At 39.5% G+C, this 14,551-nt stretch overlaps 1 protein-coding gene across 4 annotated transcripts in view; it reads right to left on the bottom strand.

Moving 5' to 3' along the window:
* Window positions 1–14,551, bottom strand: part of LOC110836325 (uncharacterized) — a 214,051-nt gene that overhangs the window by 33,471 nt on the left and 166,029 nt on the right. For all 4 annotated transcript variants that reach the window (XM_087346680.1, XM_087346681.1, XM_087346682.1 and 1 more), the window contains 2 exons: window positions 13,849–13,934; window positions 5,682–5,771 (listed from right to left, as the gene is read on the bottom strand). In XM_087346680.1, coding sequence (XP_087202806.1) covers window positions 5,682–5,771; window positions 13,849–13,934 — 176 coding nt within the window. The remainder of the gene's footprint in view (window positions 1–5,681; window positions 5,772–13,848; window positions 13,935–14,551) is intronic.

Here is a 14,551-nt window from a genome sequence, read left to right as displayed (position 1 = left end):
CAGTATTGTATAGCAGCGGGGCAGCTTACACTGGAAGCCCTTTGTTATTCTATTTTGATGAAGTTTGTACCAGACTCACACGTGCTGTACTGAGCTAGAGCTAGACAGAAGACAAGTCTCGTCCTCTACGCTATCGTTGCCATGGAGTTGGTACCCCCACGAGGCTACAGCGCCCCCAGGAGAAATTTGCATTGCTACTCAACGATTTCATTCAGGGTCGCCGACTAAAATGAGACGCTCCATAACCGCGTATGAATCTTTCCTCTATGCACTTAAGACAATAAAGACGAAATAAAACGAAACTGCATCTGAGTCGTAAGAACTCCTGTTTCATAGTCGGGAAGACACCAGTTCCGAAGACAGACAATCCTGAACGAGAATGCGGATGGTGGTATCGGATGTGAATCCGTGCGGATCTCTTGCTGGATACCAACGTTTCGGAAGGAACATACTGCCTCCATCTTCGGAACTCTGAACATCTTCACAGCTGCCAGAACTTCAAGCCTCAACGAATGAGGTTTCGCGTGTATTATCACCCCTTCTCAATAAAGTTCAAGGAGAGAAGATTAACACAGAACAAGCCACAACTGATTACTTTCAAATCTTTCCCAAGTCATCATTTACAATCAATTACGTAGCTAGAGAAATATTAAATAATGCCGTTAAAAGAACAAGAAAGAATTACGTAAAGAGAGGAAGCCGAATCAGCTCCGATGTACATTGTACTATCTCAATCACAAGAAAAGATAAGTACAAGTGCTAACGCACACTATTCTAACGACGGGCACTGCAACTGATTTTATTAAAGGCATTTTTAGTATGAATAATCAGCCGCGTTAACTGGTTACCGTAGTAAACCGACGTTTCGGGAACAAACGCTGCCCCCATCTTCAGGGTTTTATTCATTGTACTCGCCGCGAAAGTCTCAAATTCTATATAATCAGGCTTTAGTATGGTTTATACAAATATGGTTGAATTTAAATCCATCCACAGTGCTACGTTCCCTCTTATCGCGTAAAGATTGGACCTGAAACGACAGTTTAATCTCTTTTAATTTCAGACCTCTCATAACAAAACGAGGGAAGGTATAAAATTACATTGCATCAACTGAATCACTGGAAATACAAATCAGAATTGTGAAATGCGTGAAATTCAAACTGGTTGCCAGTTAGCATCTGTCGACATTCTGGGAAAAAAAAAATGGGGTCCTACATGACGAAGGACGAGAGAGAGAGATGGACAACCTGAGCTTACAGAGAAGAGTGGAAAATGCTGTATACAATGTGGGGTCTGCCTACCACAGATTTGTCATTCGCCGGCCATTTGTCAAAAAAAATATACAGAAGTAGAAAAATGTACATAAAAGCACATAACTTATAAAGATCATAAAATAATTTGGGCACATTTGTGATGGCGGTGAGTTTTTTTTTTATTTTAAGGTACGAACCGCGTTTAAAGATACCGTTTAGATGAGAATTGTCCGTGAAAGGGTTAAAGTCTCTGAGGTAGACAGCCCAGATACGCCCAAAATGTAGTCACATCCTCATGTAAAGAGCATCTTAAGAAGAATTAAAGCCACTTAAACTGCGTATGTATGTGTGTGCGATAATATTCATATAACAGGATTCGCCAAAAATACGTCAATTAGGCAGCTGATAATGACATCACAAAAATTAAATACCGAATTTAAACTAAATCAGGCTTGTCCAGGCACCGTTTCTTGCGGAGGGACTGATGGAAGAAATTATAAAAAATGCTCTTTTAAAATGTTGTTCGGAACACGCCCAAGAAGACATTATTATGCAGGATTTCAGGTTTTCACGGCGGTGAGTCTGAAGACAGACATCTTCAAAATATTACTAATATTTATTTCATAGGACAGACATCTGTTACGAACACTTAAAAAGTTACAAACATTAGCTTAAACAGCGACTTGAGGTTCTCTACGTCGGTCAATATCTGGACTGTGGTCATGACGGTCACACCTCCATCTTCAGTGTAATTTTTTCATTCCTTGCCTGCTGTGAGCAAGGATTCTAAAAAAAAGGGAGTGTTCAACTTCACGTTCCGATCGCTTTATTCGCAAGGAAGGAGACTGGTATACACAATGGAAAAAAGAGAATGGATTGGCCTCGTGGTCGGCAGAGTTGGGAATCGAACTCCGACCTTCCGCCTTTATACACTCACTATCATTATAATCGTCGTCATTATCTGTATCACGACCATAAATTACAGGCGGCTGGAAACAAAATGCTTAGGAAAAGAGTTGCTGTGAGACAACACGCAGCTTAACAGTTGTTTTTCGGCGTACTGTCTCTTCCAAATATACACCATTATTTTAAATTTAATGAGAGCTGAATATTATTATCTGTTACACTTTTCTAACCCCACCTTTCCCATTTATGTCTAACTCTGTTCAAATATTCTTCTAAATGTATGATATGAGCTTTATTTGTACAGTTTACTATTTTCTCAGATGGCTGTCTTCGCCCTGATGATGGAGGCAGCAAGGACCTCTGAAACGTTAGTAGATTTATACCACACTACACGATGTTACTTCTACATAACGACGGATTTATGACCTACGCACGTACCTAGTATTAACACTATAGTAAAATATTGGGGGCATACAACATTTTGTTAGTGAAACCTTCTGGAAAACGCACAATCAGAAGTCCGTGCAGATGAGAGTATAATATTAAGACGGATCACGGAGAGAACGGCTATGCGTATCGGAAGTTGACGAAATTATCTGCCAGGATAACGCCTATTGAAGTCTTTGGTTATCAGCTGTGTTGAACTTCTACACCAAAGACTTAATTATTAGTACGACCGATCACTATTATTCAATGTTAATTTAATCCCAAGGTATCATCAACCTGCCTCAAGGCCATGAACTTGAAACTCGAAGTACGCTATTTCAAATTCTGCAGAAAGTGCCTCCTTCTTCACAGTATCTGAGTAACCTTCCACGAGGCAATCATCTTAATTCTGTAATAAGCGATTACGTGACTTTGTAAGGCACATGTGCGCTTTTCTTGAAGAGACCACAGACCTTGATTGCTTACCACGGGAGACTGCCGCCACCAACAAGCGAGCACCAGGAGGGAGCGAAGTAGCAACAGCGGAAAATTTGTACAATTGTGGGTTTTCGCCAGAGATTTAGCGAACTGCTTTCCTCCTTCGTGACCTCAAGCCCAAGACTTGGATCTCCTCAGTCCTTACCGGTATATATGAGGAGATTAACTCAACAATAAAGTTGATCCATTATATGAAAATATCTGGACACGACCTCCAAAAAAACTACACTACGAAAGAAAGAAAAAATTGTAAAAAATTGTAATTGAGTTTTAAATTTAATATAATTTTACACCTGATGATGGTTTAATAAAACCGAAACATGTTGTAACTGTTCCAATTGTAAATCGATTATTCGATATGGAACACAGAATGATATTTTAATTATTTTAATTATCATATTTTAAATACATTGTGATTTGACGGAAAACCAAATAATTAATTTTAATTAATAAGTCACAATATGACGCAACTACACTATCTTATCAACCCTTTAAGACAAACTGGAGGTATGATGTTAACTAACACCTAGATTCATGGGTCAATTTATTGGGGAGACACGGACACACGGACTAATGGACGTTATCAGAATGGAAAAGCACATAAAGCACTCAGATATGGTATTACAAACATATCTTCCATTATAAAACAAATAAATAGCTATTACCGACTTTCTTGCCCTAGAAGAGTATATTCATAATATTACCGATAAAACACGAGACGCTCAAATTGCTGTTCCCTGTGGAAGGATGAGGAGAGGAAAGTAATCGATACCAGGTGATGGATGTTGGCTACGGAACTAGGTCAGATTCGTCTGACTACTGGGAACTGCAATAACACTGCATTTCCTAGGTAAGGTAGGTAGGTCAGGTTCCCCTTCGTTTCCACACGCTTCACGAGGCAACGCATACTTCTACTGAAGGCCTCCATCCATGGCTTGTATTGTGTCACTTGGAAATGACAGCAACAAATCAAAATTACATTCACGAATACATTAAGAGAGGATTAAATTCAAGGAATGCTTGCTGCCATTTAGATTAAACACTCCTTTGTCTCGCAGGCTCCTGGCTGGAAACGTATAGACTAAAATGTTCTGAAATATAATAGTACCCATGGGTTGTGTAGTCTGAAGATTGGTCTCGTACCCAGGGTGTTTGGAAACAAGGTGTTGAGGAGAATATTTAATCAGAGTGAGGGAGTAACAAAAGACTATAAATAAATAAATAAATAAATAAATAAAACTGCATAATGACGAGCTTCATAATCCGCACATTTCATGAAATATTAAATGGGCGAAGTTTGGTTTACAATGGGTAAGACAATAAATTCATACACAATTTTTGTCCAAAAAATATGACACAAAGAGACCAACTGGGGGGGGGGGGACCTAGACGCAGATGGGTTAATATTAAAATTAACTTTAATAAGGCGAGTGTGACCCCAGGTCTAAAAAGGCGCCCTTGCTTCAAGGGTTCAGAAGTGAAAGAAACGATAACCAGTTTATCGTCATTCTAAGAAAAATGTTTATCAATTTCATACAGTTTCCTTATAGATTTCGTAATTAAAGACGTCGAAGACAGAAATTACTGAGAAAAATATTGTTCGTGAAGAACTCACGATAAAGAAAGACAAAATTAACACAAAGCGAGAAGAGGCAGGATCGGGAAACACTTCTCTAAATGTTTCTGCCACCTCAAACAACGAAATCAATGCGAGGAAGGTTGAGTACCTGGACTGTTACCTCAACCTCAAAGATGTGAAACGTTATTATACAACAAGAATGTACGACGCATCAACCCAGAAGCACACTGTCGTGAAAAGACCGAGTCCTATACTAACACTTATCACTTCCAACGATGCTAAATGATTTTCAAGCCCTAAAGATGCTTCAAAACCTTGTCCACAAGAGCCCGCCATCGGCCCCAATCCTGAGCCAAATTAATCCAGTTCAACCCTTAAACCATATTTCCCGAAGATACACTGTTATGTTATCCTGCCATCTTCGCCTAGGCATTCCAATCAAACGTAAATATTTCAGTAACAGCAGGCGTGAACTATGCTCAGGCAGGTCAGATACTAGGATATGGTGGTCACCCGATTACGAAATTGTGACCGGAGGTTTCTGCGCAGTTCCCGATTGAAAGAAATATCTGTGAGGTCCAAAATGTCTCGATATTAATGTTTCAAATGAGTGTCAAATAGCTACTCGCGTACTGCTGTTTTATATTTCAATCATATAAAGTGTAAATGTGTTTCAACAAACTTCCGATTGAGGGGGAAAAATATATCATAGGTTCACGCCTGCAATTAGTAAAAGTAGCCGATTATAATTTTCCAATCCACGTGACGGTCTACGGAAGTCACAGGCATTTTTTGTATAAACAATGCCGTATTTTGACTAAATACTACACAATCTTTTGAAGTCGACAGCTTCTGCACACCCTAATCCAGACTTCTTAGCTAAAACAGAAGATTTACTTACCCACAAGCCTCAGTAGCCCAGCACAGACATAAAGTTCCTTTATCAGCGATGCCAAGAATAAAATATCCTTCCCTCACACAATTTCTGATTCTTGCTAGGTTTTCACTGTGTGCTGCCTTACCTGAGGATAGCCGAGTAACGTCTCCACGGTATGAGTGACGAACAGTATCTTTCCCGTGGATGAGACAATGATCATAAAGCCATCCAGCACCTGAAATAGGATATTCAATTAATTATGCATCGTTTTGCGATTTTAAGTTGGAAGAAATCAGGAAGGAAATCGAAAAGTACTACAAAACACTGAATTCAGAAGATTTGCCAAAAGAAATCTGTACGGCTAAAATAAAACTAAATAATAACCCAAATCAATATTAAGAATACAATGAAAATAGTTTATACGCATACACAACTCAACACCAACACTAATTTGACGTGTGAGGAGATTTAAATTTAATGTGAATGTTAGTGAATGCCAGCACAAAAAGTTGAGTAGAAATGACCTTTTTCTCTCAGTTCCATCTTTAACGTCAATAACTCCTACGGACTCACCAGATCTAATATAATAAATACTTCGAAAAAAAACCCCACAGATTATCCCCACAGATTTACCTCTCACTAATTGGCTGCAGTTTTGTAAAGATCACAAATTTTGCAGGAGAAAAATACGAGGTATAATACGACTCAACATAATAAACTTTAGATTTAGAAGCCTAGCTGCTGCTTATATAATACATATATATGTAATGAAAAACGTGTTAAGAGAAGTTAGTAACTTTCATTCTTAAGCTTATACACATGACTGGTAATTCTAAGAACCGTTTTATGGTATATTACTAATTCCGCAATACACAGACTTAATACAAAACCTGATAGTTACTGAGCCGTTCAAACCCTTCGGTTATGCAACTCGGGGATTTGTAAATGTGTTCACATAAATATGGCTGTCTTCTGGGACTTTACATCTCGTAGTCTACTAGATACAGCCCGTCGATACAGAAGGGCTTACTGCCTCCGTAAGTCCACCGCTGGAGTCTATCCAGAACAAGTTGAATCCAAACTACAAATCATTTGCTTTTGTTTTCATGTCATCGTTATCCTCAAATCTACGCATTAAAGTGATCCCTTTCCTTCACGTTTTCGAACTAAAACTTTGTAGCGTTTCTGGTCTCTGGCGTGCATTCGGCGTGTCCAGCCAAATTATCCACCCTTTATTCAAACACCCTAATAATTCTTGGCAAAGAGTACATATAAAGTTCTTAAATATTTCATTTTCTCTATTCTTACTTTGTTCACGTAGTCTTATGTTCTTCATTTATATCGGGAGACCAACATTCACGCCAATTTCGTATATGATTCGACATTCCAATCAGAAATAACACAGACAGTACTGAAGGGACTTCGATTAGAAGATAAACGTAAATAACTCTGTTGCAGGCAACCTTTGTACTATTGTGACATCACAATGTTCGGCACGGATCGAGACTCAGAACTGTGAGACGGGCCAAATAGATACGTTTCGAAACAGAGTATGACCATCTGTACTTTTGCCGTAGAACTTAAAAAAACAACAACCGGTATTGCAACCGCGGTCTAATTCCCAGGAACTGCCTTCCGCCACCGCTGCATGATCGACTTAGGTCCCACACGGGGTGGCTATTTCCTCAGAGGACAAAGGTATTAGGTGTAGCTCATTCCCCGACTCTATCTATCGCCGAGGTCAACAAAAATAGCAAATATTCGCAGAGCGAAACAACTCAGGCGCGTTCGTCAGAATTTCACATTTGATCTTTAACCAAGGTAACCAGGGCAACCATGGTAACCAAGGTAGCGTAGTGATTCTCAACCCTGCCGCTGTGGTGAGTAAACACTCGTACAGACCTTCATGTAAAGCATTCGTTATTGTTGTTCAACTTCAACAAACACTTGAACATATCGACATTTTTCTCCCTAATCAATACCAAATCTCAGGAAAATCCGTTCGACCTTTCTCAAGTCCTTCATGCGTACAAACGGAGCTCCTAAAAGGGTGGAGCGTTACCCCCACCTTCAAAATGTTTTCACGGCGCAGTGTCCAAGCCTAGGGATTATTTCATTTGTGACTGCTATCCATAAAAGAGGGGACAATACTGAGTGCAGTAACTTCCGAGGTAACTCTCTTTTGTCAACGTCATACAAAATGTTATCGAATATTTTTCTGGCACGGTTAAAGCCATTTATAAATGGAACTATCGGGGACTATCAATGTGGATTCCGCCGTAATAGGTCAACTATTGATCAGATCTTTTGCATTTGACAAATATTAGAGAAAAACTGGGAGTACGATGGGCCAGTTCACCAGCCATTTGTGGACTTTAGGAAGGCATAAGACCCAGTTAGAGGAGAGGTACTGTATGGCATTCTGATTGAGTTTGTAATACCAAAAAACTTGTTGGGTTAATTAAGATGTGTATAGACGGGATAGACCGCCACGGTGGTCTAGCGGTTAGAACGCTGTCCTTTTAATCCTGGGGTCTCGGGTTCGATTCCCGGCGGTGCCCGAATTTATAACTTGTGTTGGGCAAGGCCGTGGTCTAGGCAACACGGAGTTTTCCTCCGGGGGCTTCCCCGGTTTCTCCGTGGCATCCCATTCACACACAGAAGAAGGCAATGGCAAACCACTTCTGGATCATCTGCCAAGAACGTATATGAACAGGTCCCAGTCCGAGAAGAGAAAAGGATGGAAGGATCCTGTTCATATGGACCTGTCGTCACACAGAACACTAAATAAATAAATAGACGGGATATCTGGTAGAGTTCGTATGGGTAACCTTCTGTCAGATACTTTCCCAGTGCACAACGAACTCAAACAGGGGGATGCTTTATGCCCAATGCTTTTCAATTTTGCTCTAGAACAGGAAGGACGGTCAAAGGGCTTCAGGAAGAGCTCGAATTGAATGGTCTGCACCATGTACTTGCCTATGTTGATGATGTCAATTTGCTGGGGGAAATAAAAATGAGGTCCATGAAGAAATTAAGAGTTGAATACATTCGGGGAAAGCTTGTTTTTATTCAATTCAAAACTGTTATCTTCTCGTTTATAGTCCAAAACACTGAAGATCAGAATATATAAAACAATAATTTTGTCGGCTGTCTTGTCTGGTTGTAAAACATGGTCTCTTACTTTGAAGGAATAACGTAGATTACAAGTGTTTGAAAACAGGCTGCCATGGAGGATATTTGAGTCTAGGAGGGATAAAATAATTTAGAATATTGCATAACGAAGAGCTGCGTGAATTGTACGGGTCACCTAGCATAGTGAGGATAGCGAAATCTAGGAGGCTCCGATGGACTGGAGATGTAAAACCGCGCCCCCATGTCGAGAACCACATAATGTCAAATGCGGGCTATATTTGGCCCGCGGGCTGCTTGGTGACAGTAACGACATGAAAGCATCATAACATCAAACAGAATCAGCAAAGTCCAATGAATATAGGTCGGGAAATGCTTCGGTGAAAGATGACGGAGAACTACTGAACGAACTTTTATTAAATATGGCACCGGGAGTTTAATCTAAGAGCTATTTATTTATTGTGCGAGTTCATGTTCGTCCGTATTTGTCCACTGCGCAACTCAAACTTGAAAATAAAACTGAAACATGGCTCCATCAAATTTCTCAGCAACAGAGCATCCATGAAAAAACAAGTTTTGGAAATAACTCACTCATAAAGACGACTTTCGTATTGCGCAGAGAAATCTTTTGTCGTTAAGTCATGTTTAGGAAACGTAATTTAATAATCCAGCGTAACAGAAGGTGTCTACTGCCTTCACCATATCGGAAATCGCCCTGATGATGGAGACAGCAGGCCCTCCGAAACGTTGGAAAATTTCTACGAGATAACACGGCACAACCTCCCAGAAAACAGCCATCTTCAACCTAAAATACAGATTTCAAAGCAGCGTGTACTTTGGACAGGGAACACATACAAAGTTCTTGGGGGTGTGGCTCTGTGGACTGGCAACCAGACTGAATTCAAGCGAGTTATAAAAAAAACGGTAATGACACGTACATATGATGGCTAATCGTAATGCAATACTTGTAACACAAAACGAGTATACCTACAACTCAGCTGAAAAAAGGACTTCAGACCGTCATAGCAAGAAAATACGTGAGTAATGTCTCGTGATAAGGTACAAATGAAAACGCAAACTGATAAACTGCACTTACAGCTGTTCCTTCTTGTGCATTTTTTTTCCAGAAATATGTACATAAAACAATTGCGAAAATTGGGCGTTTCATTCATTCATCGCCCTCATGACGGAGGCAGTATGACCTCTGAAACGTTGGTAAACATCGACCATACTACACAACGCAACAACCCAGAAGACAGAAATCTTCATACTCATCGCCCTGATGACGGAGGCAGTATGACCTCTGAAACGTTGGTAAACATCGACCAGACTACACAGCGCAACAACCCAGAAGACAGAAATCTTCATACTCTGATGACGGAGGCAGTATGACCTCTGAAACGTTGGTTAACATCGACCATACTACACAGCGCAACAACCCAGAAGACAGAAATCTTCATACTCATCGCCCTGATGACGGAGGCAGTATGACCTCTGAAATGTTGGTTAACATCGACCAGACTACACAGCGCAACAACCCAGAAGACAGAAATCTTCATACTCATCGCCCTGATGACGGAGGCAGTATGACCTCTGAAACGTTGGTTAACATCGACCAGACTACACAGCGCAACAACCCAGAAGACAGAAATCTTCATACTCATCGCCCTGATGACGGAGGCAGTATGACCTCTGAAATGTTGGTTAACATCGACCAGACTACACAGCGCAACAACCCAGAAGACAGAAATCTTCATACTCATCGCCCTGATGACGGAGGCAGTATGACCTCTGAAACGTTGGTTAACATCGACCAGACTACACAGCGCAACAACCCAGAAGACAGAAATCTTCATACTCATCGCTCTGATGACGGAGGCAGTATGACCTCTGAAACGTTGGTTAACATCGACCAGACTACACAGCGCAACAACCCAGAAGACAGAAATCTTCATACTCATCGCCCTGATGACGGAGGCAGTATGACCTCTGAAATGTTGGTTAACATCGACCAGACTACACAGCGCAACAACCCAGAAGACAGAAATCTTCATACTCATCGCCATGATGATGGAGGCAGTATGACCTCTGAAACGTTGGTTAACATCGACCAGACTACACAGTGCAACAACCCAGAAGACAGAAATCTTCATACTCTGATGACGGAGGCAGTATGACCTCTGAAACGTTGGTTAACATCGACCAGACTACACAGTGCAACAACCCAGAAGACAGAAATCTTAAAAAATCATGTAGTTCCACATTATGCAATTCTCCTCGGCCTCCTGTCACTTCATCCGTCTTGAGGACAAATATTCTCCTAAGCACCCTGTCCCCAAACACCGAGCAAAAGTATACTTTTCTATTTTTGTTAATCTAATGCGGTTTTAAAGGAGGACAGGAAGACAAAAGTTTCTGAATTGTATCGTAGTAAGCACACTCCAAATGTTACCAGCTTTTAATTCCGCGGTGAATGCAATTTTGACTTTACTGGGTTTCTCATACAATTAAAATCAGACATATTTTCGAAGAATTTTTTTTGTACTTCTATCATAAAATTTGAACTATGAATCAAAGTTAATAACTGTTTTCAAAACTGTATCGCCTAAAAAATTGGTACATAACGCAAAAGTAGGCTACGTGTTAAGAATAACATACACGCAATACAGGCTTACAAACTAAATACACAACTTTCCAGTAATACCTGATTCCCAGTACCGTTGGATATCCTAAACTAGATTCCAGAACGCCACCACGTGCGAAATGCACAGAAATACAATATCAGGTAATTAACAGGTCTTAATTATCGTTTTCCCAGAAATGAAAAGATGTACGAGATAAAAAAACATTTATGGGTCGATCAAAAAACCGGACCTAAGTGACCGAGGTTACACACGCAGCCTCAAGGTACAACCTCGTTGTATGTTAACTTCTCATTCTAAATATTTCATGAACATCCTTTGCGCAAGGGCGCATATGACACTGTGACGGCGGAACAACGCAAAGCAAATCGAACAAAACGAGATCCAACATGGGCGTCGACACTGCGCCACTTGTCGACGTCAGCGCCTTACTGACCGAACTATGAACGAGACCCAGTACAGAATTATGTCACACTGGATGATGTATAGGGGTGAGCAAAATACAACCCGCCAAAATCCTAATTAGTATGCGGGGATGTTCAGATTTTTTATCAAAATTTTGCTTTCATGTACATACTATACAGGATCGTTGTAACTGCTAAAATAATATATTAAATACACTTTTTGACGGAAATACAATTGTACTTACTTCCATACAACTGGACGTGAGGAAAAAGAGTGTACTGCAGATTAGGCTTTGGTCTAATTGGAACTCAGGACGCAGTGTCCGATTTCCACTTCTCTCTCTTTTTTATTTTCTTAGTTCTAGACTTCATTCGTATTTTCTTTGTAAAATATAAATTTTAAATCCTGAAAATGCATTATGACTCGAAGGATGGATCATGGATCATCTATCGTCTTCAGGTGGGGTCGACAGAACGGGACTAGATCCCTCGGTCTACAGCACTACAGCATCCAACACTAGAAGGTGACCCTAGTTTTACCTGAAGACGAATGAAGATCCATTCTCCGAAGCAAAGTGATTCTTAAATTATTCGGATTTTGTTTACAACTGTACAAAAAAAAACCATTATGGATAAGTCCAAAACAAAGAATGTACTAATGTAATACCATGCCCATGGACATTCAAATAATAATACTGTTTTGTATATTTTTAGGTACAGAATTTGTTCCGCCCTTACAAATAATCGATCGAGATATGTAACCAACTTTTAACAACACAATTTTTCACTACAGCCTCATCGCCTAGGGGTCACTTCGAACGTCTCCTGACCAAACATGTTTGTCCACATTGTATCTAGAAGCTAACCGCTTAAGATAACGCTGATTTAAACTATCAATAACGTTTATCTTTAATCTTTAGCTGCAGCTATAATGCATGTTCAGTGAGTAGAATAACTGATAGAAAATATTTTTTTTTAAAATACACAATTTCTCTGTCGAACATACTCCACCAATCCCACCCGGTCTCGAATTAAAAATATCATCATCCTACCAGTGCATTGCCCTCATGGGACACTACAAGAAACAAGATATCAGATTGATTACATAAATTTCCTTTATCATCGGCAAGGATAATTTATCTCAGACAATTTTCAGTAATGCGACCAATATTTCTTTAGTCTTCAGTTACCCATAATTCAAGGCGACTGAAACATCCATATGCAAATATTTTGGGTACTGGATCAGATGCCTGGTGAGTCAGGTAGAAGACAAAAATGAACACGTACGCATGTCTCGTAAAACCCTTCGGTAATGTAAAAGTCACCGGTCCGCACGGCGGGGTACGGCGTTAAACTAAAATGCAAAACACTGCATGCTCATGGAGCGTATAATTTTGGGCTACAACGCTTCCAGATCTTTAAATCGCTGGCAGTAATCTGAAAAGAGCCGTGACTACCACCAGATCTGTAAAGTCTCAGCAAGACAAAGAAACAGTGGGGGGGGGAAAAAAAAAACACTTCTAACTTGCATCGAAAGAGATGAACGCGTTCTTAAAAAAAATCGAAATGTTTCTTTGGTTCTCAATCTTTTTCGCTGGCGCACCACAAATTTGTAATTTAACGCATTAAATGTACCACTAACCAAATGTTTTCAGGGAAAACTTATTTATGTTAATATTAACTTTTGATTTTCTTACTTAGTTCGCGTACCACTCAACATTTTCTCGCGTACCACAGGTTGATAAACGCTGCCCTACGGCATTACAATATAACTTTCAGACTCATTACTTATTAAAAATCCCATCATTCCACAAAATATAACCTTTTTTTTAAAGACAATCACACTGCATATCTTAATGGCATCTGAACTTAATTAAAATTGTCAATATTTTGAACTATGAATAATTTTAGAGAAACTCAGATTCCATTTGAGCTTTATGTAAAGCGAAATTAATTCAACCAAAAACTTTCCATGCAAATCCCAAACACCTACTTTTTTTTTGGAAACCGTTAATTCATTTCGAAGATGATATCTGCATACAGACTGAGAGATTGACAGACAACAGGTCCCACCACACACTCAATTCAAGCAAAAATACACGCGTAAGCTGCACAGGAAAAAGCCTTGCCTTACCTCCATCAGAGCTTGGGACAGGTTGTAGGTCTTCAAGTAGTGCGGGAGCCCTAATCTCTTAATCCTCTCGGATTTCGTAGTCAGAACTGTAGGTAAAGAAACCAAACAATGAGGTAAAGAAACCTACAATACACAAAATAAAAAAATCAGGGGAGGTCAACTAAAGGAATATATACCACAAAGTTTAATTCACATTGCAACATTGATGGTAAAATCTCAATTTTATTATACGTAAAAACAGAAAATATCTCCCAATATCATATTTAATCAATAGCAGACATATTTAATCTAGCAGAACAACTCTTCTGGCAAGACAATGTCATAATAATTAAATGAGCTTACAAGATTGCAAGTTACTTTCATACATTAAAATGATTAGCATTCAGTTATGCAAAACTTGCAAAATTAACTTTGTTGTTCCTGTACCATTCCTCATTTAGAACCTGGTTAAAAGAAGCCTTCAAAAACCAATACGTAGAATTACGATGCAGAAAGGATTAACCTCTTACTTCAAACACTGAAAAATAAATGTGAATCAAATATAATATAAATTATATACTACACGTCCCTTATCAACCAAAATATCTGAGTGATTTGCTAATTTAAACAGCAACAAAAAGCAATACTCGTATATTTTTAGAAACAAAAATTTTTGTGCCAACTTTTTCACTACCGGTTGCCGCTCTCTTCAAAAGTTGATAAT

Source organism: Zootermopsis nevadensis, unplaced genomic scaffold, assembly GCF_977971745.1.
Source record: "Zootermopsis nevadensis isolate Lab colony 2312 unplaced genomic scaffold, Znev_1.0 Znev_ptg000010l, whole genome shotgun sequence".
NCBI classification, from domain to species: domain Eukaryota; kingdom Metazoa; phylum Arthropoda; class Insecta; order Blattodea; family Termopsidae; genus Zootermopsis; species Zootermopsis nevadensis.
This window is presented reverse-complemented; position numbering and strand designations above follow the sequence as displayed.